Source organism: Nomascus leucogenys, chromosome 11 (assembly GCF_006542625.1).
Source record: "Nomascus leucogenys isolate Asia chromosome 11, Asia_NLE_v1, whole genome shotgun sequence".
Taxonomy (NCBI): domain Eukaryota; kingdom Metazoa; phylum Chordata; class Mammalia; order Primates; family Hylobatidae; genus Nomascus; species Nomascus leucogenys.
In genome coordinates, this window is record NC_044391.1 from 13,945,269 (window position 1) to 13,972,215 (window position 26,947).

Sequence of the window (26,947 nt, forward strand, 5' to 3'; positions counted from 1 at the left end):
ATAGTGCATAATACATCATTTCTATCAAATATTCTTATAGGCAATCTATATAAATACAAAATTTTTGCCGAAAACGGTTTTATTATTCTTAGCTATAAAGATTGATTCAATATGTTTTATAATTTCTAGTAAAAAAAAAAAGTAATTGAACAAAGAACTCTGCACATCTGGTAGCTGGTCAGGAAGAAGCAGTTATTTCCATGTCTACCAACCATATGGTTCCATACTTTCACAGGAAAAGGACAGACGTAGGCCTTGAATTGGTTTAGTTGAGAATACATTTAATAATAAAATCGGTTTTAGTTAAGCAATAGAGGAAACAATTTATAGATTTGTTTATTTATCTGGCCTGCCTGTGACCAATTTTATACATACACACATATATATGTATATATATTTATTTATTTTACTTACAGAAAATATACCTAATATGACAGAGCATAAAAATAAAGATTTATTTTATTAAAAACACTTTCCAATATAAACCTGATATATGATACTGATGTTACCTAGTAGACAGGATGAATTGTTTAAAAGCTCATTCGGGGAAACCTATCACACTACGTGGAGAAGAACAAATGTGGAAAAACAACCCTTATTTTAATACAAGATTATGCTGGAAAGAAAGTCATTATAAATAACTCAAAACCATAACATGTAAAACATGTTATATTCAAAAACATACACTATATCAAAGGAGAAATTTAGGGCATTTATATTCAAGAACGAATTAATGTCTAGAAGAGGTAAAAGAGTTTTTCAAGTCAACAAAAAGAGAAATAAAAGAGAAAAAATGGAACAAGCATATAAATGGGCACTTCAGAGAAGGAGAAATCCAAATGCTTAGTAAGAATGCATGTTAACATTCAACCTTACTAGTAAAGTTAGAAATTCAAACTTAGGCCGGGTGTGGTGTTTCATGCCTGTAATCCCAGCCCTTTGGGAGGCTGAGGCGGGCAGATGACCTGAGGCTGGGAGTTCGAGACCAGAATGACCAACATGGAGAAACCCCGTCTCTACTAAAAATACAAAATTAGCCAGGCATGGTGGCACTTGGGTGTAAACCCAGCTACTTGGGAGGCTGAGGCAAGAGATTCGCTTGAACCCAGGAGGCAGAGGTTGTGATGAGCCGAGATTGCGCCATTGCACTCCAGCCTGGGTTACAAGAGCAAAACTGCGTCTCAAAAAGAAAGAAAGAAAGAAAAAGAAAGAAAGAAGAAGAAAGAAAGAAAGAAGAAGAAAGAAAGAAAGAAAGAAAGAAGAAAGAAAGAAAGAAAGAAGAAAGAAAGAAAGAAGAAAGAAAGAAAGAAAGAAAGAAAGAAAGAAAGAAAGAAAGAAATTCAAATTTAAACACATTACCCTATAGCCAGAAGAAAGACAAAACTTAGAAAACAAGATAATACCAAATATTGGTGAGCATGTGGGGAAACAGGAACGCACATGAACTGCTTTGGGAGTCCAGATGGTGCAGATACCCTGAAAGCAAGCTGACAGTAATTACAGAAATGAAGGATGTTGACAAATAATAATGCAGAAACTTCCACTCAGATCTATAAGGGGTTATTTGCAGAGATGATTGTCAAAGCTGTGATAGCAGGAGTTAATTACACTCTGGATGTCCACACTTAGGGGAATTAAGAATGAATTAAGAGCAATGTATGCATGCTATGGTATGTTAAGTAACAGTCAGGCAATGAAATAGAGACACAAACAGCAACAGGGATAAACTGTAAAAACATAGTGCTGAGTTCACAAAGTAAGAAGGAGAATATAATCTATAACATAATACATTTACAGTTCATGCACACTCAATACATTATACACCTGTTCAATTTGCAAACATAGTATTGGACTTACTCCAATCATTCAGTAGATGCATGTGGGGAAACAAGGATGAAAGTAGAAAAAGGAGGTCCAGGAAAAACAAAGTCAAACAAGAGAAATTTGTATAAACCAATCATCACAATGTACCATAAACTAAGTCGTATGATTAACTAAATTACGCATCTGAAGTGAAAAAAAACAAGAGCCAAAAACAAGCAAGCAAAAAATAAAAACAGAAACCAAAAACAAAAACTTCTGCTGTTTGTAATGATTAATGTGGTTTGGCAACCAATAAACTAAGTTTGTAAAGAGAGGTTTGTGATTAATGGTTTATTCAAATTTTCCATAGATAAGAATCTCAGACTGAAGACAAATTAAGTTTAAAAAGAATGAAGGTAAAGACAATGTTTGAAAACAAGATTGCACAATATAAGGAACTGTACAACAACTATAACTGAAGTAGAAATTCAATACTAAATTTCCTAGTAACCAAAGGAAAGAAGAAAGTATGATAAATCCTAAGATTTAAAATGTCTCTAAAATATATTTTTAAAATTACTCCTTATGATAAGTACATCTTTCCTGGCACTGAGACTTGAGAAAAATCTCTCTGCATGTCCTTATAAAAAGAGAGGGAGGTTTCCAACAACAGCACCATAATAAATACATTTCCTTTAGGCAACATCTCAGTGGAGGGTGAAGAGATGATGCCTGAGAATAGTTGAATATTATAGCTATTCGGTGGAGTTAAAACAATGTAGTCCAGATATACAGTTCTATGCTGGGATATCTTCATGCACATGCATATTTTTATGATCTGGAAGACCATATAAATTATAATTTATGCTAGAACAAAAGGAACTTGCAAGTGAAGGGAATTGGTATTTTGGAGTATCTACTGTACATGTGTGCATTGGGCTTTCTGCATTACCATGTTATCCGGTTTAATCAGATGCACAAAGCTAGAATGGTGTCAGTGGCATGAGACTTAGATCCATAACAGATACCATAGCTCTAAGAGAAAATGTTTTAATTTTGAAATATATTCAATATTCTCCTGGAAAATTAACAGAACAGAGTTCAGTTAAAAACTCTAGATTCATTCCTCTTCTTATGATCACAAGTTGTTTTATATTCTCCATATATACAATAGGAACTCTGTCTCTGCCATTGTAAAAGGAAGAAACATGAAATTAATGGGCTAGCCTCCTAATTATTGTGCAACTAAAAAATGAGATAAGTGATATTATACAAATAGGTTTGTCAAGGCTAGAAAAGTAAATTCTGAATATTTATCTGTTGTAAAGAGTTGTTAGTTTAGAAAGATGAGCACATTTTTTAAATAGACTGAAAAAGAATGCCAAAACTACTAAACACATGGTTCAAATGAGGCAAGAGTTCATGCACTTTACATTATAAAAACAAGAAAAACAAAGAAATAATATTAATATGGAACAAAAACTGATGCTTTCAGTGTTGTGCGTAAAGATAAAAATGTAAACTTATGGCTGGCTTTGACCCCTTGGAATTACTACCATAGGATAGCATTGGTAAAAGTAAGGAAAATACGAGTCATCTAACAAACAAAATGGTAAAATAAAAAGGAGATTTTACTTCATAATTCTCCTAGCTTCGATGACATAACCCAATATTAAAAGTTGTAATTTGTGCACTCCATTTTTTATTGTTTCATTTTTGTAGAAGAAGCTGTCTCCATTACGCATTGAATTATCAATAAAATTATGTTTTATTTTAGACTATAGAAACTTAGCACAGAGGCAATGCACTCTAAGTTATGTGGAATGAGCTGCTCATTGATAAGCTAACCATGGTTATTAGATTACTCAACAGCGTTTAATTGACTTTGGTGAATTTATTCTACCTTGTAGGTGGTCTGAATGCAGAGTTTAAAAATGCCAATTTTGGTATTGAGTAAAACAAAAAATTTATAGCAAAGTGCAATTAAAGTTTAAGAGTTTTTCTGTCAATACACATTCTTTTTTGCATTTACTAAAACGAACATGCATATTTGTACATTATGTAAGCAGTCTAATAGTTAATTGCATACAATTAACTATTTTAAAGTGATACACTTTATTTTTAAGACACAGAAACACATATTTCCTCTTAAATAGAGAATCCACAATAAAAAGATCAATACTGATCATGGAAAAAATAATTCTTTCATGCTTACCAAAGAGATCTACAAATTATAATGCTGGTCTTACAGGCCAGCAGTTTTCTTGTCTTTTGCCTTACACCACCCCGAAATAGGCATAGATGATATTTTATGTGTCTTGAGATTGCCCCCAAATTCCCCTACAGGAGATTTGTGTAAATTGATTTAACTCACTCCTAGAACTCAATCTCATTTATTGTGTCTTTGGGATATATTTCGATTTTGTCAGCAAATGACTAAACTCAAAAGAATATATTCCAAGAAATTATTCATGTTGCTTGATTTTATTGAAAATCCGTTGCAATGAAATTTTAGTTTTAGTTTTAGAACAAAATGAGAGGCAACTTTTCCACAAAAAGACTTTTTCCCAAAAAAATACAGAGGCATTTTTCACAATAATATTCATTTTATAGGGCTTTACTTGTGTATGCATTTTCATTTCAGCCTTTAAATCAGGGATCAAAAACTTTTTCTGTAAAGAGCTATATCGTGAATAATTTTGGCTTTGCAAGTCCTGTAGTCTCTGTTGTCTACTCTGCTCTGCAGTTGTAGCCTAAAAACAGCCACAGACATTAGGTAAACAAATGGGTGTGGCAGTTTTCAAATACAATTTTATTTACAATAGGCAGAGGGCCAGATTTGGCCCCCAAGTCTTTGGTTTTTCAATTTCTCCTTTAAATAATTGTCAGGTTCAGGGGAACCTACTTTTTAAAAAAATATGGATTAAAAATAACATATTCCAAAGTCAGAACATTTAAAATGTGTATGAAATTGAAGTGAGGAATTAGGTACTAATCTTCTGAGTAGCTTGAAGAAACTACAGTTTTCTTTACTATAACTGAAATTACACACAATCACTAATAAACATTTAAATTTAAATAAATAATGCATATTTAAATTTTCCCTCATTTACTCAGTTTTAAAATGTAGTGCTTATCCATTTTATAGAAAGAGAAATGCATACAGAAATACTTCAACTATATGACCTTAACTATATGTCTTAACAAGAATGACTTTCTTCACTTAGGGATGTTATTCAATATTAAAATTTTTGCAATTATTATGGAGGTTTATAAATTCAAGTATGTGGAATTGCAGAAATTGAGTCTTCATAAACCAGGGTATAGTGGTGATTTAGCTATAATTTTAGCAGTTTTGTCTTCTGCTATTACAGAAAAAAATAATTTATACAGCCTTCATAGAAGGAAGATTTAGGCTTGTATTTCAGATTAAAACTATATGTGAAAATATATATAGCCACCGAATTTAAATAAAGATAGAAGACCTTTGGAACCGCTAAACTTAACTTCTGTTGATGAAATTACATTATCCACATAAATGAACCATTTTATTTTCTCTTAATTCAGAGAATGAAGAGTCTCCATTTTCCTTCTAAGAATTTACCCCTTAAATTTCATCTGTGATTATATTCTCTCCCACATGTTCTTTATTTTGCTTCATCAACTAGTTGCACATTTCTTCTTTATAGCTACTTCCTTTAACCTATAAACATGACCAAGTCACCTTTTTACTAAAAAGAAAACAAAACAAAATTTATTTCTACTCTTGTCTACCTTTGTGGATCTCTCTCTTTGTCATTCAAATATTTTGGTAGAGTACACTAAACTAGCATTTCTGGTTCAACACAGCACCATTCATCACTTAACCTGTTATTAGACGAACATATACTTCGATTTGGCCTTAACATTCCACTTAACACATTATCCCTGGAAACTTGGTCCTCGTTTTATGCATTGTTCAAAGAGTATTGTTTACTATATCTTATCCAATTCCTTTTTCCTGGTTTTATTACACCACACCCTCCTAACTTCACTGTTTCTACTTATTTAAGCCATACCGCTCTAGAGGTACTAACTAGTTTGTATTTTGTGCCATTTACTTAACTTTAGTAAATTAGCACAACCTTTATGAAAAACAATATAGAGATTTCTCAAAGAACTAAAAATAGGATTACCATTCAATCTAGCAACCCCACTACTAGGAATGTACCCAAAGGGAAAGAACTCATTATATCAAAATGATACCTCTATTCATGTGTTTATCACAGCATTATTCATGGCAGTAAAGATATGGAATCAACCTGAATGTCCATCAGTGGATGACTGGATAAAGAAAACGTGGCATATATGTGCTATGGAATACTATTCAGCCATTAAAAACGAATGAAATAATGTCTTTCATAGCAACATGGATGGAACTGGAGGACATTATCATAAGTGAAATAACTCAAACAGAAAGTCAAATACTGCACTCTCACTTATAAATGGAAGCTGAACAGTGAGTACAATTGGACATATGGAGTGGAATACTAGATGTTGGAGGCTCCAAAAGGTGGGAGGGTGAGAGGTAGATGAGGACTGAAAAATTACCTATTGGGTATAATGCTCACTATTTGGGTGATGGGTACACTAAAAGGCCAGGCTCATCACTATGCAATGTAATAAATATGCACCTGTAACCCCCAAATTTGTAAAAGTAATTTAAAAGCTACTAGCTACCTCAGAGAAATTTTGTTAGTTTTAAATAAGTTACTACATATAAAGCACTTAGAAAAGCATGGTACGTAGTAAGCACTAAATGAATGCTAACTATAATTACAACTCATTTTCTATTTTTAATTTCTCTTTTTGAGTTTGTCTTCTAACTTTTCCTTAAATATGTGTTCTCCCCTTGCTTTTGGAGTTAGTTGACTTTGCTTTTTATTTCATCACCCTCTAAGGTAAGCTATACTAGAGGAGGCATCACTGCATTGTGTCTAAGGGCCCCAAATTAAAACCAGACTGTCTGGGCTCAAATGCAAACTGACTTCACAAGCTGTGTAATCTCATGCAAGTAGCTCAGTCTCTCTGTGCTTCAATTTTTTTAATTTGTAAAGTAGAAACAATAAAAATATCTCCTTCATGGGACTGTCGCAAGGATTAAAAATATTCATCATGCTTGGTACACAGTAAGTCATATTTAAGTACTGATTGTTGCTATATTGTTCTTACTTTTATTAATTCCCCTGAATTTGACTACTACATTTTTTGCTGATGTCTCTTCAACATCTCTTGACATGCCAAATCTTTCCATTGGGTTTTAGCAGGACAGCTCCACCTGAATGATTTATAAGAGCTTCCAATTCAACACACCAAAAAGTTAACTCGACAACTTTCTCCCAAACGTGCTTCTTCCCCTGTATTATTGGAATCATGTTACTGTGCCATTAGCCACACAGGCACTCAGACAATAAACATGTGAATATTTTGTGACTGCTTCTCTTTTATCTCAAATATGAAATCCACTTAACATTATCTCATAAAAATTGAAATCTGTCTTCTCCCTTTCTACTGTTTAGTTCATGTGGTACAAAATTTTTTCGATGACTATTGAAATATCATCCTAAATGTTCGTTGACATTCTATTTATCTCCTAATTCTGTGTGCCAATTTCTAGAATAATTTGTGTACACAGTCAAGCTAAGTTGTTCTCATTGGCTTAGAGACAAACTGAAATGGATTCCTTGATCTGTCTACTCATTTTTGCATCCTCATTTCCATCCATGATTTACATGTACCATACTGTTTTTCATCTTCATAACATAAGCTAACATTATTCTATCTACTAATTACCCTCTACTTATCCTTTAAGATGTGGCTCAAATATCATCTCTGCCATGAATCTTTTCCCAACTGGTTATTATGCCACCTCCCTACCCAATCTCTTGGTTGAGACAATTTTCTTTTTCCTTGGTTTCAACAGAATCTTTGAGGAACACATATAATTATCTGTTTGCACTCTTGTCTTTATTACAAGACTGTAAACTTCACAAGAGCTAAGATGTGATTTATTCATGGCCTATTAAAGTAGGCTCCAAGTAGATATTTATTGAGTTCAAAACACCAATTGCAGACAGTTAAACAGAGAGAAGAGAACAGAAGGTCCAAAATAGTATTCCATCTGAGATGTTAAACAGACTTCACATTTCTTAATAGTGAAAAATATAGCAAAGCACATTGCTACAATGTGTATGAGGCAATCACTTGCAAATCATCTGGTCTTGAAGGCATGAACACATTAAGAGTTGTCTTTAAGCATGAAGATTTATACTTAATACTGTGTGTTCCTATCACCTCAGTGACTACCTACTTCCACCTTTATCCCCACCCCAACATACTATAATCTTAATACAATAATCAAATTGATATTTTTAAATACAAATGTTAATGATGTCACAGCTCTGCTGAAAATACACGATGGTTTCCTTTTTAATTCAGAACACCAAAACCCTATGAAATGGCTATAGGTCCCTGCATGAACTTTTCCTTGGCCTCACCTCTCTGATGCATAGTCTATTAGTCTCCCTACTGCTCACTAACCTCCAGCCACACTGCTCTTCACTCAGCTGTTCTTTGAGTATATCACATATGCTCCTATCTCAAGAGTCTTAGCATCTACTGTTCCCATTGTCCAGAAAGTTTTTATCTCATACTGTTACATGACCTATGCCCTTACTTTTTTCAGATTTTTTTTCCAAATGTCACTTTTATGGTGACCTCCTTAGTGAGGCCTTCTATGGCCATCCTTTTAAAATTCCAACCTTTCCCTATAATTTAATCTCCTTTGCATTTCCCTATAATTTAATCTCCCTTGCATTTTTTTCTTTATCATTATCTGATCATTATCTGATACATTTAATATCATTCTGAGTCATTATTGTTATTATTTTCTATCCACGTTCTTCAGAATATAAGTTCTGTAAAGCACGACATAGTAAGTGCTTAATAAATAAATTCAAAGAAATGAATAAAACATTTCTTTTAGTGAAAAAACACCCAGTAAAATGAGATGGAGTACTCTGTGTTTTATATCTACATAGGCTCAAATGGTGGCTCACATTTTCTTTGATACAGAAGTATCTTTGATACAGAAGTCATCTGTTACCACCAATAGGCATATAGTAGAAGCTTAAAAAGGCACCTTGAGAATGGAAATACATATTGTGTATGTTGTGAAACAATGGTTCATGGCATCAGTGCTTAGAGTGGGGATGGTTCAAATTATGGGCAGGTTCTCTGACATCTGACAATGAGGATTAGTGCCTTTGTCATCAAGGCTGCAGCAGCATGCTCCACTCAACTCTGAGAAAGAAAAATCTATATAAGGGTCAATCTGACATCAGGAGCATTTTTTAGAAATTAAATCCCAGAACTTCTGCTATAAGTGGTTTTCCATTTGTTTTATGTCCCAAAGCATCTGAAGCTGTATTTAGAATTTTGATTTCAGAAGATTTTGTGTTTTAGTAGAAATTACATAGACTCCTGGATTTGAACCTACTTTACTAGCCGCAAGTGACCAGGGGAGTTATTAAATATCCTGTGCCTCAGTTACCTCATCTATAAACCAATTCTTTATAATAAAATGGTATATTCCATAAAATGCACATAGAACAGTCCTCGGTACTGCAGCAATGAATGTGAAACAGCACAGCTTTCGAGTTAGGAATACCTGAGTTCAAATGTCAGGTCTGTCCCTAACTTTGTGTATGAGCTATAACTCTCTGAGTTTTAGTTTCTGCATGTGTAAGATGAAGAAAGTTATGTCTAACATGCAGTTATGAGATCTAGGAATAATCTGGTACCTACTCAGTTCCTGTTTGCAATAGGTACATATAGGTACATATAAATAATAGCCTCAGTTATCAATTCTGTTTATTAAGTCTCTTTTCCCTCAGGATATCATAATAATTGATGCTATATATAGTATCTTATATATTTAATTTGCATTTATAATTCATAGTAACTTATTATTACTTAATTATAATTAATAAGGTCTGCAGGTCAAGGGAAAATGCTCCCTACGAAATATCTAGAAAAGTTGGCTTCCAATAAATACTTATAGAATTAATAAAATATATAGAGATTGTGCTCCATTTGCTTTGTTTAAGAAAGCAGGAGTCCATAAAATGCATATTTGAGAGAACCACTATAATCCAGAGTTTAGAAAGTAGATAATTCAGTTTCTAAGTGCTTTCTAACAATTCAGGTATGCTTCTAAAGATTAATTCAGTTTCTTAATTTGGGCAAAAACTTTATCCACATGAATATGTTGCTTCTGGATAACTCCAGAGGGCTGAGTTTGAATCTGAACAGGCAGACATTACAGAATCAAAAATTTCAGTTAAATAAAAGGAAGATGTATATGCTCTGTGGTCTGATAAATTAATGACTTCTTTTTGTTTGTAGCATCAGAGATGAACCTTGAGGAGCATCGTCAGGGGTACTCTATAAAGCATTTACCCAGGAGGTAAGAATTAACTAGGTGAAAATAAATATCCTTTAAAATGGTCTAGATTTGATAAGAAAGTGATTTCTTATCAAAATAAAGATTTGATAAGAAAGTAATTATGTTTCACAAAAAACACATATAAATGGCAATAGTGCAAAAATTGTTATTAAATAAAATTAAGAACTCATATGCAAAGTTATTCTGCTTTGTGTATACATCATGTATATTCAGCCTTTAATAAAGTCAGAATTTTGTGTTTTGTCCTGTTTTATATTGTGAATAAATCAATCCATATATAGCTAGGCCCATAAAAGCCAAGTATTAATATTAGCTGATTATGACATAACTTTTGATGCAAAGAGTAAATACAAAGTCCAAATATCAGCAAATATATTAGTTGGGGGAAATTTGAATGTAGTTGAAAATAGGTACTAAAAATTATAGGAATGGAGAAGTAGATTATATCAACAATATGAGAAAGAACCTTATAATTGAACATTCATGGATGCAGCATGTCAAATGATTTGGTAAAGATTTCCAAATGAGGCAGATTATGGTGAGTTCCAAATTAGAAACAGAACATACTGAGTGAGGAAAACCACTGATAAAAGAATTACTTCACTGTCTTCTGAAGCCATTCAGCTTGGAGGAACTATGGAATATTACCAGGTCCTTTTCTGCCAAGGGAATTATGAGGAATTTAAAAAGCCATTTCACCTCAGATTTGTGAAGTGGAAAATACTTTAATACTAAATCGACAATTTAACTCAGTGCAATATGCTATACATTTTTGGACATGTGTTTATTCTTATGACATCATGAAGAGAATTTTCCTTTCCTGATTGCATTTCTATATTATTTCTAATAGCTTTGTTAAGTTGAGGTGACTTTCTTTCTAAAACCTATCCAAAAAACCAAAAGGATTTACAAATTTAATTATCTACCAGAACGTACTGTATGATTTTGATCTAAAAACATGTTAGGTTTTAAATTTCACGATAGGCTAGGAAAAAAGGAATAAAAAGTTCAAAGTGTTCCGCATTTGGAATCAGTAATTTTGTGTTCCAATGACAAATGTTTAGTCTCCAGTGCCAAAACGAGGTGAAGCCTTCCGTCGATTCACTCTCTATCCAAAATGCACCTATTACCTCTTCTCTGTAACAGAGGGAGGTCTCTAGAACTTATTTTCATTATTCAACTTGCAACCTTTTCTTTACCAAGGATCATTTTTTCAATATTCATCATTCAATATTCATCATTCAATATTCAATATTCTTTCTCCTTCTAAAATATCCATTTTTTTTTCTACTTGCTGTCTTTGTAATTCCACTTCTGTGAAACTGAGTTCAAAGCCTACATCACCATGATCTGCCTTACCTAACTGCTTTATGCCCTGGACCTCTTATGCCCTGGACTCTTTCTACAGACAGCCCTTGATTCACATTCTTTTATCCAGTAACTGCCTCCTATTCTACACATGTGCTTTAAAGCTGCCTATCCTTCCATCTCTACAAGTATCCAAGTCATTCCTCTCCCATCATTTAGATGATGACAGAAATACAATCTCCACCACTACAACTGCAAAAAAGGATGAAAGAGCGGGAGTCTTTCCTTTGTTCCCAGTGGTCAAGAACCCTTGTGTCAATGTCTCATATATGACTGAAAAGCTTTCTTATACAATGAGCTTAATGTTGCAGCTGTGTTGTTATTTTAATTCTATTATTATTCATATGTCTAAGACATATGTGTTAATGATAATTAAGTTTTGCTATTTCTCTACAACATTGCCTTGGGAGTCATGATTTAAGACTATCATTTTGATAACATGACCGTAAAATCATGAGTTATAAGTACCTCTTTAAAAAATTCTTATTTCCAAGATCCAAATTAATGATTTCTATGTATGTGTATAGCATATATATATTTATATAGTATATGTATATAAAATCTATATGCATATATATTTAAATACTTGTGTGTATATAAATCACACATAATAAATAAAACTGACTTTTTAAATAAGACATGCATAGTACAACAGCTAGCTTCATTTTTCAGCATCCAAATAAATCATCTATTTACTGATCACACGCTATATGCAAAACACTATGTTGTGAATGTGCAGGTATGAATTACCTCCTCTTTTCTTGTCTCACGTCCTTTCTGTACAAACCAGATAACTTTTGCTTGTAAAGATCGTGGGGTACATTCCAGCAAAGTACTGTTGTTCTCTATGCCATAAGCCAGATGCTCTTCAGTCTTATCCAAAGCATCCCCTACAACAGGAACATTAATGCCATCTTTGAGACTTAGATTTTATAGGTAAATAAATTTTTCAAACATTATTTAGATCTCTGAAGTAACATGATTAACTCATTACTTGTTGCTTATTTCTGTAAAAGGTAATTTAAAGGAATTATTTAGAAAGAGTGACATACCAAAATTTAGGCATGAAACAAGCAAGCAGGCTATGGGGTGAGACAGAAGTAGGTAACTGAGAGTCTGGTTCCAAAGGATGAGACAGGATAGTCAAGGCAGTAAGAAGCATCAGTGTTAAACTCATGGAAAGTCTATTGCAACCTCTATTGAGGGAATAGAAAGGGAACACCAAAGCACAGGACAAAATTTGTGGTTACAAACAAAAGCAGAAAACAGAAATGCAGGCAAAATGCCACTACATAAACACAAATGTGGATTATATCTTGACAAGGGATTGCATTTATCTGAGTGTTGGGCTGCTGCAGTGAGAAGAGAATATGAGACTGAAGAATATGGGACTTTGTGAAATAAAGCTTGATTATAATCTGTGTCTTGGACCAGAAAGGCTCTTACTGGACTTGAACTCAAATTTGCATACAGGCAAGTACACTTAGCTGCAGTAGGGAATAAAAGCAAGCAGGATTACTCTTTCTTGAGTCCTCCACTGAATCCTGAGTCAGCCTGGGGTCCAACAAAGTGATGCTGGAGCACAGTCTCTGGCTCTGTGTATAGCCACTGCTGGTTTCTCATTTATGGTGTCCCTTCTTATTATTACTTCCTAGTGAGCTTAGTGACACTAAATACAGCCTATTCAACAGTCACTACCACAATAGAAAGAGTCAGGAGTTAACAGAGAAGTTCTTTCTTATATTCCTTATTTTTGCCTAAAGATGAGATTTCCTCCATTCCTTACCCATCAGATACCACCACCCTATCACCTTTATTGAACCACCAACCCCAGCCCTAAGCTTGGTCAACTTAGATAAAAGAGTAAAAGCTTTTTCACTTTATCTATCCTAAAGCTTAGGAGATGACTTGATAGAAGTAATACCAGTTGATAAAATCACCAGAAGCTACGTAACATGGTGAAGATAGTCCCCAGTATGAGATACAGGGGTAAGTCATAAGAGTCACTGTGGCATCAACCACCTAAAGGATGCAGCATTCTTGTTCTAGGGTTTCTTTGTTTTAATAATTAGTTTAATAATAAAGCTTGGTGGTAGTACATAAAACTTATTTTCCTAATCAGGTAAAAATTAGATGTCAAATTTTCAAAATTTTAACTACATGTCAGAGAAAAAGAATACTTATTACATTGTTCTAGTATACATGAATCACAAAGAAAAAAAGGACTCTTTTTAAGAAGTTTGCAGTTTATGTTCAGTGTATTCTCTGAGTAACCCAGAACAACTGATTTTCTATGGATTACCAACAAACTGTTGTCCAAAGCATTGCTGAGCTGCATTTCCATGTCGAACATCTTGTCTCCGGAAACGCCTGAAAGAAAGTAAATGCGTTTAGATGTTCATATTTTCAATTTTCCAGACTTTAAAATGCAGCCAATTGCATTAAATATACAAGTAGTATTCTGCTACTGAAAAAAATGATCATTCATATGAAATAAGAATAAAATCCAAGTTTCATAGTTTTTCATATTTCCATTGCATGTTATTCAGTAGTTAAGATCTATGTTACCTGTTCTTTATTTACATAATGTTGAATTCTGGAAACTCAAACATCAATGGAATATATTTCTCTTTCCTTTTTGTTAAAAATTTAGTTCAACAAGAAATCTTCTAGTTTGAGAATGTCTTGAATGGTAAAGTATTTGAGCAGAGAAAGACAATGTGATTTGAAGTAAAGTATTTACTGAGTACAAAACAGTTATTTTGAGTATAAAACTCCTATATATATAATAAAGCGCAAATGAAAAAGGTGTTAAAATCCAAATAGTTTGTTCTATAGCCATTATAATCAATTAGTACAAATAGAATTTCTAAAAATAGGACATAAACTAATAATATACTGTAGTCAGCTTACTTTTATTCAGACACAACATTGAGGAAGTACATGCCTCTATTCAATGTGATAGTGTGTTCTTCATGTTTAGCAGGATTTTGTGCACTAGTGGGACTCAAGAAATATTAGTATTTTCCCCCTCAATCTGCCTAGTATAATTAGAGTCATTTCTAGTATTGTTTTAATTACATAGATTGTTTAGATATACAACTGAAAAAAAACACAATATTCTGTATCTGCAGAGAAATTCCAGAATATATATGTTTATATATATATAACATTATATATATAAAATTCCAGAATATATGTAATATACATATGTTTTGAATATATATAAAACATTATATGTATGTGTAATTCAAGAATATATATATAATGTATATATATATATATATAAAAAATATAATGTTTTGAATATATATAAAAACATTAGCAGAGCATGGTGGCTTACTCCTGTAATCCTAGCACTTTGGGAGGCCAAGATGGGTGGATCAGGAGGTCAGGAGTTCGAGACCAGCCTGACCAACATGGTGAAGCCCCGTCTCTACTAAAAATACAAAAATTAGTCGGGCATGGTGGTGTGTGCCTGTAGTCCCAGCTACTCAGGAGACTGAGACAGGAGAATCGCCTGAAACCGGGAGGTGAAGGTTGCAGTGAGCCAAGATTGCACCACTGCACTCCAGCCTGGCAATGAAGTGAGACTCCATCTGAACAACAACAACAACAAAATATATATATATATATAAAGAAATATATATATATATATATAAAGAAATATATATATATATATATAAAGATATATATATATCTTTAAATATACAATATAACATTATATATAAAATGATTTAATATGTAAGCATTTTTCTGAGGAATTAAACAATGAGAATTATCATTAGTATTAATAGTATTGAAATTCTAAAATCAAGAACTCTGGCATACTTAATTTAGCTTAGAGATTAAAATAGAAGTATTACATAAAGGTGGAAAATACCACTTGCTTCTCTAATTCATGGCATTTCTTCAAGACTGAGGGAAAAACAGAAGGCAAAGCAGAAGTTTTACCCTAGAGGGTGATAGCATAGCTCCCAAAGTGACAATGAGATGCTTTAACCATATGCAATGATGAAATTTGGAAAAGTGAACCAGACTTAATTCCCAATACCACCACTAATGTTCTGTATGATCTTATGCATATTTATTCCCTTTCCTGGCTCTTTGTGTCCTCCCTTGTAAAATAGAGGTGGCAAAATGACACCTAAAATCTATTTCAGTCTCTTTTTTTTTTTTTCATTCTAGGGTGTCCTTACTGTCTCTAAATAACAATAATAGAATGCTATTTCAAGAGATCAAGTACTTTCTCACACAGGAGTTCAGATCTTATTTAACAAATTAATAGATATTAAAAACTAGGGCAGATCAACATCTCCAAGCAATTTTTGGGATTATGACCTGTGTACAAAAGTATGTTTTAGTTTTAGTTTGTTTTTTAATGTAGAGATTGCGGATTAGAAAACCTTACCTAAAAACCTGAGATTTTACAAAGTTAATATTAGATCTGCCACTTGTATCATTCTACTGAACTGGATTGAAAATAGAGCTTATGAAAAAATAACAAGCAAAAGTAGAAAGTTGTATGATTCTGTATTGTTTTATACTAGTATGTACAAGTATTATACAACTAATAGCAGATCTAGATGAGAATTAAAATGCTGTTGTTAATCCCTCACTTTTTTGAGCATGGCTTCTATATTGAGAACCTAAAGCCTGATGAGCAATAATGAATAATGGATAGGAATAAAATCAATAAAATGAGAAATGGCTTCCACTTTGCCGAGATGGTATTGTATAAAGATTATTATACAAGTGGTATGAGGATAAGCAAGCAACAATCAAATAATTCTAGATAAGCAATGTCAAGCACTGAATGCAAAAATATCACCGACAGTTATTGGAAACATATATTTGAAAAGAAAGATACCACATTCTCCAGCAAGGTTTCAGTTCATTTTATACTATCCCAGTATAGTTGTCCTTTATTTCATTATACATATATACATACACACATGTATATATTACATATATACATACATACACATATGTATATATTACATGTATACATATATACACATATATTACATGCATACATATATACATATATATTACATATATACTTATATACATGTATACACGTATATATTACATATATACATATACACACACATATACATGTATATTACATATTTACATTATATATATATATGGAGAAGTTTCAGAAAGTTGAACAAAGTTGCTTTCATTCTCAAAGTTGCATATTATTCTTATATCTCTAGTCTCTTAGACATTTTTAAAGAGAACACTGGAAATAGACAAAATACGAGAGCAAGGGGAACAAAAAGATTCTAGCAGTATTAACCATAGTGTATTTTGGAAGATCATTTTAAACAAGTGGTTTGGATTGTGAATTAATGTTTTCCCCCTGTTGACTCATTTTCACTCTTTGAGCAGAAAAGTATTTATTTTAATGACCTGTTTTCAATTTCTGCTTCTATTCAGGTCTGAAGCAAAAATGATCTGCTATAAAAGCAAACTATTTTACCTTCATGTGTTGGAACTTATCCAAAAAGTTCTCCTCCAGGGGTAAGTGATGGTTCAAAAGAATTTGACACCACTGAAAGATCTCCATTACATGTCACTGAACTGAACTAATTCATTTATGAGCACGGCTTCTGATTCCAGCATTTCATGCCTTCCTGTCTACTATTTTTCTCATTCACTTGACTTTTTCTAAGTAACTCTTTTTGTCCACCACATCTACTGTATTAACAAGCTTAGGGCAGTACACTGTTAAAAGATGCACCATATAAAAAAATTAACTATGGAAACTGCTCAATCAAAATTCATTATCAGTACTGCATGCCTAACACAAAACCCTGTCATTCATAAGCATTTGCTGCAAGGCTTGTAAACATTTTTATTGTTGCTAATGACAATAAAATAATTAATGCTGTTATTTGTGGTTAAATTCACATTCTACCCTCATATTCTTCTATTTCACTCCTGACCCATGGAATGGCATGCCTGTTTTTAAGCATTCTATTTCTTTGTGCAGACAATTAATTCCCTTTGACTAGAATCTTCTTATATCTCTACCTCCAAGATTAAGCTCCAATGTCAGATTATCTTGAGAGTTAAATAAAGTATTACACGCATTGCTCTTAATCCAGTAGCTCATTCATAGTAAGTGCTCAATAGCAAGCTACTACTATCATTATCTACAATTCCATTCTTCACTTTAGGTTCCAATTTCCTTTTGACAAGAGGTTATGCTTGTTTCTTCATATCCCTTGCACATAGCACAGTAATTGGCTTAATAGGTGAATACACTAATAATTAATATTTTCAAATAATTAGATAACTATATTCTTCAAGAATTGTTTTCAAACATCAACAAGCACTTCTGCAAAATCAACTAATTTGCTCAATTCTTTAATATAGTTGGTAAATTTAGTTCAGAAATGTCCTCTCAAAGCATAATTTTATTATCTGCTTATTATATCACTTTTTTAAAATACTCACTGGAGTGCTAATTTTGCTCAAGTAAAATTAACAAAAGTTTTGAATTAGTGAAGTTTTAATGAGATTCTGCTATATATTTGAACCTATAAAACAAGAACTACACTAAATTGGGTTAAATTATATTCTGAAAAACGTTTACAGAAAAGTAACCCAAAGTTAAATAATTGAAGTTAACACAAACTGTTTTTCAGTAGGAAAATTGTCTATACTTCTATTGTTTGCTTTATTTTGTCTTTGGTCATTTTATTGCAAGAAAGAAACTGCTTATTCTGTAAGAAATAAAAATACTTTTTTCCTGTGGTATTTCCACAAAGAATGCACAATTTCATATGGCCTGAGTGAAAAGATACCCTTATTCTTCAAAATACTTAACTGCACCTCAAGATCTCTGCTTAAAGAATCCTGGGATTTACCTTCTGTAGGAAATGGCAATGACCTCACAGAATTGTAGGCATTGGAGTTTGGAGGTCTTTAAGTACCTTTCATTTGTGTTGAATTAAATCACACATTTCATTAATTATACAGGTCATGCATTTGCCTAGGAGTTAAAATATTCACTTTCAAAATGAAATAAATGAAGACCAGCTGGTAGAGAGGACATGGGGCAAATGCAGGATGTATTTTAGAATTTCTTTATTTATTTTCCTTTTAAGTCTTTGAATCTCTCATGTGTGGTGGCTTGCCATTTCCACATTTTAAGTTTATCTGAACTCGTTTCATGTCTTGCAGCAAAAGTTTCAAAAGAGGGAAAAACTGATTCAAACCTTGTTGAAAAAATAAAAGGTCAACAGCATGTTCAGCTCCAGTCTCTGTACACAATAATTAATACATGTATTTTCTGGAAAACTTCAAGTTAAAAAAAAAAAAGCATTAGGGTTTTCCTAAGCAAGGGAAATAGTTAATCAGGTATCACGTCTCACCTTTTTGCATGTGTGCCTGTTGGGTAATACCGGGAGCAGGATATACCATCCCAGGCACAGTAAGGGTCTCGAGCCAGGCAGCAGTCAGCACAAGCACTTCCATACATGTCACAGTGATGGAATCTGACTTGAGCCACAGCAGAAGCAGATCCAATATACAGCTGTTGCTACAGAAATCAGAAAGAGGTCACTAGCAGAAATGGACAAAACTTTCACTGAGCTATTACACCTAGTTTTCACATTTATACACAATCATCTCAGAAAAAGTTCACTTAAATTTAATTCACTTAAATTAGCAGTTTCAGGAGTTTGAGACCAGCCTGCTCAACATGGCAAAACCCCGTCTCTACTAAAAATACAAAAAATTAGCTGGGCATGGTGGCGGGTGCCTGTAATCTCAGCTACTCTGGAGGTTGAGGCAGGAGAATTGCTTGAACCTAGGATGTGGAGGTGGAGCCTGGGCGACAAGAGAGAAACTCCGTCTCAAAAAAAAAAAAAATTATAGCAGTTGTTCAGTATAGATAATAGAATATTTATACTTTCATTTCTCTAATATTTGAGAAACATTCATAGACATAAATGCATAAATGCAGGAGTACCAAAATTGCTACACTGAACTTGACAAGAAATCAAGAAGCTGTGTTCATTATCTTGCATTATCCAACACTGTGGATCTTCCTTTAAAGATCTATAGAAACGGCTGGGTTTATGCCTGTAGTGGCTTATGCCTGTAATCCCAGCACTTTGGGAGGCTAAGGCAGGTAAATTGCTTGAGCCCAGGAGTTTGAGACCAGCCTGAACAACATGGCGAAACCCTGTCTCTACAAAAAATACAAAAATTAGCTGGTAGTATGTGCCTGTGGTCTCAGCTACTCAGGAGGCTGACATGGAAGGATGACCTGAGCCTGGGGAGGTTGAGTCTGCAGTGAGCTGTAATTGCACGACTGAACTCCAGCCTGGGTGACACAGTAAGACTTTACCTCAAAAACAGAACACAAATCTATAGAAACAGTTAATAAGAGACTTGGAAAGAAAATAGTCTTTTAAATATTGACATATAACATTTAGAAGAGTGATGTGTATATCTATCTATCTATCTACAGAACAAGTGGCTGAACATTTAATATCATATCTTTCCTTTTGCCTGAACATGAAGGATTATTTATAAATAAATTTGGGGCAATACATGCAACAACTTCTTCTAAAGAAGTTTACACCAAACTGATTTCAGTGAAGTGGAAAGGAGGTGTGTTTCCTTGTACACTATTGGATTATCATTGTTCTTGCACACTATTGGATTATCATTGTTACCATTGTTTTTGAAAAACATTAGTGAAAAATAACCAGGGAATAAAGTGTTATCATGATTGTAGAAGTAAAACTACTCTCATCTTCCTTTCTATAGAGATAGAAAATGAAAACATGTATCAAATGTAAATCATGACAAATTTTTGTCAGAATCAATCAATGGACATAAAGTTTCAGTCAAACAAGATTAATAAGGTTTAGAGGTCTGCAGTATAACACTGTACCTATAGCCATTAAACATGTATTGTACACTTAATATTTTGTTAACAGGGTAGATCACATGTTAAAAGTTCTTACTACAATAAAATAAAGTAATAAAAGAAAAGTAAAACTGTAATAAGTTCATATTTAAGCACATGTACTAATGTTCTCATATCCTTTGACCTTAGCTTACATACAGAACACACACACCTACACACACCTACGCGCGCACACACACACACACACACACACACAGAACTTACCCGCTTTGAAGAAATCTCCATAGAAATAATAGGAACTGGATCCTGAAATTTTAAAAAAGGTTTCATTTTTAAGAAAATAGTATAAAAACATTTACCTTAATATGGTTGTAAACTCCTGAAATTACATTACTTATATAAGTGGTTCTGTGTTAAGTGCTGTATAGCTTTCATTTTAGTAAATCAATATGCAAATACAATTAAAATACAGCTTTAAAAACTGTTTTCTAACGGGGTGGGCAGATATGCAGATGAGAAGAGCAGCAGGAAATCTAACCAACTTACTGTTTGTCTCTGGAATATGATTTTTGAATTTGCATTTGAATATTACTTGTGCTTTGGAAACTCAAGTATCTTTAAATAAAATAATAGAGTCAGAATGTTCTTTCTATTAAAGTAATTGAATCATTGAAATGAAACTATTGTGTCTTTCAATAGGTGTTATTGCTAATAAACCAGGTGATTTTAATCATTTGAACCCAAACCTAAACAAAATATTTTTCTGTTGGAGTGATCATTGTGAATCACAATTAACCCAGGATTCCTTGAACAAGATGAATAACCTGATTGTCTTAGAACTGCACCAGAGGAAGGACAATTTATACCATAGCTTTGGGTACCAATATGTTGTTTTAGGATTGTTAAGGCTAGTGCCTCCCTAAGGAGCACAATAAACTCAGATCAGCTGTGCAAGTGGAAAACCACAAGACAGGTGAAATCCACTCTGGGGATGATTATCCTTTGAAAAGCTGTTTGTTAAAAGGGAACTGATCCTCTATGTCAGTGTTTTTTTTTTAAATTTTTTATTTTTATCTTAAACTACAGAATCTTTATGCTTTCATACATTCATTCATTTATTCATTCAGGCAACAATGTTTCTTAAGAGTTTACATGAACAAAACACTGTGGTGAGTGAATATTAAACATATTTCATTTTATAACAAGAAATGAAATCTTACGTAGAGTCCCAGAGTGCAAAATAAACAAAAGCATAGCTGTTCTGGTTGACATAGGATGGTGGTTAGCTTTGGGTGTGGCTCTAGGGAATCTGTGTTCTAGTACAGCAAAGGCAAAATGTACTCCTTCTCATTTATAAAATGTTTTCACATCTACCCATTATAAACATATAGAGCCAATCTTTGTTATTCACAGATTCTGGATTTGCAAATTAGCCTACTTGCTAAAATTAGTTGCAACCCCAATATCAAGACATTCTGTGTTTTTAACTCATGGGCACACGCATGCTCAGAGTGGCAAAAAATTTGAGTCACAGGACATGCACATTCCCAGCTGAGATGAAACAAGGCTTCACTCTGCTTTCTTGTTTCAGCTTTCATAGTGTAAATAGGTATCTTTTTCATGGACTATGTAGTGCCAAGGTTTTCACATGTCTGTGCTTTTTGTTGATGTTTTGTTTTTAAAATGGCCCCCAAGCATATTGCTGAAGTGCTGTTAAATGTTCCTAAACTCAAAAAAAGCTGTGCTGTGCCTTAACATTGAAAACTCTTTGCTTAGATAAGCTTCATTCAGGCATGGATTATAGTGCTGTCCGCTGTGAGTTCAATGTTAGTCACCAGCAATATACATTAAATAAGGTGTCTTTAAACACAAACACACATAAAAGAAGGTTACGTATTGATAAATATTGGTAAATATTGATAATTATGTTATAAATAGAAATTTGCTGGAACATAACCCCGTATTTCCAATGGGAGCAGTGGTCAGTATTCACTAGTTCAGTGTTACAACGACTTTAAAGACCAAAACTGCTGCAAATGATACGACTTGATGTGTGTGTGTGTGTGTGTGTGTGTGTATAAGTGCATATGTGTGTTTATATATATATGCACACATATATATGTATACACACATACGCATATATATACACATATGCACCTATGTATGTAAGTGTATCTGCATATGTAATTGTTTTTTCATGTCTTGTTTATTATCATTTTCTATTGTTTTTCTTTCGTAGTAAATTCTTTGTATAATTAATGCACTTCATAAAAAGCAGTATGCTTATCTTGCCACAATGTTCACAATATGAAAATGTATTTTTTTTGTCAGTATTGATAGTACATTTCTACAAGATGTGACTGTAATACTGGCTCTGAAAATTATATGTAGTATAAATGTTATTTCTTTATAGTCACAGTTTATTCACTGAAATTCTTTCCGTGCTAGGTAAATATTGATCTCTCAGTTGAAAAGTCTGTAACAATCAAATAGATGCATTAGAATTTGAAATAATTCTTCACTTATATTAGCTCCGAATCCACAACACACCTGTTAGGGAAAAAAATGGACATAGTATCTTTACATCTCACTTTTAGTTGTAATGCATAAATTTGGTCTGTATTTTTTACTTTAAATACCTTGAATATCTGAAGTTCTTCTAGAATTACTTCTTCCATTGATTCCATTTCTTGGTTGTAAATTGTGATTACTTTCAGCACAATTCCATTATCTGTAAGAAAACAAAACAAGAAATAAACTAGAATCTGTGTCACAGTCTGGTTTTCAAAAAAAACCATGTAGCTGGCTGGGTGCAGTAGCTCATGCCTGTAATCACTTTGGGAGGCCAAGATGGGTGTATCTCTTGAGGTCAGGAGGTCAAGACTAGCCTGGCCAACAAGGCAAAACCCTGTCTCTACCAAAAGTACAAAAAAAATTCTCCAGGCGTGGTGGTGGGCACCTGTAATCCCAGTTACTCGGGAGGCTGAGGCAGGAGAATTGCTTGAACCCGGGAAGCAGAAGTTGCAGTGGGCAAGATCGTGCCACTGCACTACAGCCCGGGGGACAGAGAAGCCTTTATCTAAGAAAAAAAAAAGTAGTGACTATAAATTCAAATAAGATTTGAAATCCAGATGCATGAAACATTTTAACCACTGTCAGTTTAAAACAATACGATTACTTATAAACTCATATTTTTAATTAGCAAAATTAATTTTATATGCGTGGCCAAAAAATAGGAGGAAATAATGATTTTTTTTCAAATAGTTTGATCCAAAAATCAAATCATAGATTCAAAAATCAAAATGTCTTTTGGAATTAATAAAACATAAGAGAGACGCCAAATTATTCTAGCTACTTTTTCTGTGATGCATGATGCAAGAAAATTTTTTTACCGAAAGCTACTTTTATGGTACAAAACTATACCTTTAGTCTTAGGGAATATTCCAAGCAACACACTGTGAAACTCATCATATATATAAAACACACACATACATGCAAGCACACACAGTTTTGGCAAGAAAAAAATCCAAGTATACACCATTGAGAGAGGTGTATGTACCAATCATTTAGTTTCTATAATTATCATTTATTTTTAAAGTTTATATTCATATTTTAAAATTCCATCTCATTTTTATCATTTCTGATATTCTGAACTTGTTCCTTCCTATAAAAATTTTAACAACACATTAATTTGCCTATACAAATAATTTAGTATAATGCTAGACATAATTTAGAATAAAAAGAGCACTTTGAATTTCTTCTCTAAGAGTTTCTATGCTATTTCAGCAGTTTGTTGAAATATTATCAAGTCTTATGGATGAGATAATAAAACTGGATTATAATTAAGCTAATAACAGTTACCTGTATTGTATACTACCCAAAGGAAACAAAAATTATCATCATTTTGAAAACTAAGCACACATATTAAATACTTGACAATTATATCAGGCAAAAAGCAAAGATAAGACTCAAATGATTAATTCACAATTAGTGATTTTTTAAATAAGGACCATATATGTATTGTATTAAAGCCGGTGTCTAGTAAATATTGGACAAAATAACTACTGTTTGTGGGATTTTTCAATGTTGTACCCATTTCACATTCATCAAACATGTTCTTTTTTCTGAAAATCTGTGGTTCAATACACCTTTGAGTTAAACATGGTGTATATGGCAGCACAAATATATGCTTCATATTTCTGAAATTCTCTGGAATTACTTTGATCAATATGACAAGCAAATATTTCTAAAAACATTCTTGGACTGTTATATGTGGCTTCTGCTTTCCAGGGCATTTAAAAATAACATATTAGGTTGGTGCAAATTTATTGCTGTTTTTGCCATTAAAGTAACAGCAAAAAACCGCAATTACTTTTGCAGCAAACTAATACTTTAATTACTTTTATCAAATATTAGTATTAATTATGCAACTTCTAAAAATTTTGTTGGAAGTCACTATGAGTGAATTTATGGCCAAGTAATTTCAAGTTTGCTAAAGAAATCTGATGACACCGTTAATCTTGAACCCACAGTGCTGAGCATATTATTAACATTAACTTCCTAAAATGAATGAATAAAATACAGCCCGTACCAGAGATCAATTTCTAAGAATAAGATAGACGTTTTCTTTTTTAAATCTTTGTTTTAAAAAACAAAAGGATGGCCGGGCATGGTGGTTCACGCCTGTAATACCAGCACTTTGGGAGGCCGAGGCAGGCGGATCACCTGAGGTCAGGAGTTTGAGACCAGCCTCACCGAAATGGAGAAACCCCTGTCTCTACTAAAAATACAAAATTAGGCGGGCATGGTGGCACATGCCTGTAATCCCAGCTACTCGGGAGGCTGAAGCAGGAGAATCGCTTGAGCCCGGGAGGCAGAGGTTGCAGTGAGCCAAGATCGTGCCATTGCACTCCAGCCTGTGCAACAGAGCAGGACTCCAGCTCAGGAAGAAACAAACACACAAGACAAAAAAAGCCACAAAAAAAAAAAAAAAACAAAAATAAAAACAAAAGCACCAATATTAATATTAATATTACATCCTGTTTCCTGATCTGGGCTTATGCCAATATCTCTTGAGAATTATATATCTATGATGAAAGTCATGTATGTTAGAATGCTCACTTCTCTAAAGATCAACTACTGTAGCAATTACTATGCTGAATAAGAAGAAAGACAATGAAAGAAAGAATCATTTTAAACACTTTAAAAATGACTAGGATTTTAAAACACTTCAAAGAATTTGCTACATACTACTCTGGAGGCCGAAAGATTTCAAGTCCTCTTCTACAAGTTAGATCTAATGTATGGGTTAATTGAAATTACAAATTTATTTGAAAATATCACCTTTAGCATATTTATCTACTCTGTTTTATTAATGCAGGATATTATTGGTAACATTTGGCCTGCTTGGTACAAATGGTTGATATTGATGTGAACTCATAAGAATTGCTGTGTTTAGAGATTTAGGTGAAGTTATTGTCCCAAGTTCCAAGGAGTTACAAAATCTCCAGGACTCACTGAGCCAAGTCAGTAATGGAGCTGGGAAACTGACAGAACTGTTCTTGCTATGACACTCTACTTCCACTATGAGAACTTCTATTTGGAACCAACTTTGTTCATTAACATCTATTATTCATTTCTTTACTTATTCATTTATTCATATGCATGAAGTATTGATCATGCAGAAGGAATTATGTGCTATGCAAGCCCCAAATCCTCTCTTTGTCAGCTTCAATATTTCTCACATCTGAAAAAAAGCCACATATTTTGTTGGTCAAACCATGACACTTCTGACAATGAAAGTGGTAATATTCCCAGACAATTGGCCTAAACTCTTACTATTGCAGCCACATGAGGTCTCTATGTCAATCTTTCTCATTTTGGATTAGCAGTGTGAAATGGTTTAATGGATGGACAGATTTGTCAATAGGTGCTTTTAGAAATATTATTAAAATTATTTAATTTAAGGGTCAATTTAAATATCTCTGAGTACTTTCTCATTTCTTTACCTGTCCCAATAAACAAGACATCATATTGGCCATCCTCAGCTTCCACTCGATCCACTGCTATTTGTTTCAGGTTATATTTTCCATCTGTTTTTACCAATATTGGTTTTTTATGGGCAGGTTTTATGGCCTGGTACATTAGTGGGTGACTTCTTGCAAATCGGATGGCTTCATCCGGATAGTCCTTGGTGGTTCCGTATCTCCCTCCATTTACTTTGCTGGCACACTGAAAAACAAGTGGATCAGATAATTCTTTTTGCCTTACGCCCAAAGAGAAAATTTATAATCAATTATGAGAAGAATCAGAAAAACTGAAGATGTCAAATTAGTCAATTGTGCATTTAGAAATATTTAGTAATCATATATTTT

The 26,947-nt window shown here is 33.2% G+C and overlaps 1 protein-coding gene across 1 annotated transcript in view; it reads right to left on the reverse strand.

Annotated features, from left to right (window-relative positions):
* The window catches only part of SEMA3E (semaphorin 3E), a 263,539-nt gene that overhangs the window by 5,583 nt on the left and 231,009 nt on the right, over window positions 1–26,947 (reverse strand). The window contains exons 11-16 of the mRNA XM_003252290.4: window positions 26,582–26,804; window positions 23,213–23,304; window positions 20,838–20,879; window positions 19,066–19,232; window positions 13,980–14,047; window positions 12,428–12,567 (exon numbers count right to left, since the gene is read on the reverse strand). Coding sequence (XP_003252338.1) covers window positions 12,428–12,567; window positions 13,980–14,047; window positions 19,066–19,232; window positions 20,838–20,879; window positions 23,213–23,304; window positions 26,582–26,804 — 732 coding nt within the window. The remainder of the gene's footprint in view (window positions 1–12,427; window positions 12,568–13,979; window positions 14,048–19,065; window positions 19,233–20,837; window positions 20,880–23,212; window positions 23,305–26,581; window positions 26,805–26,947) is intronic.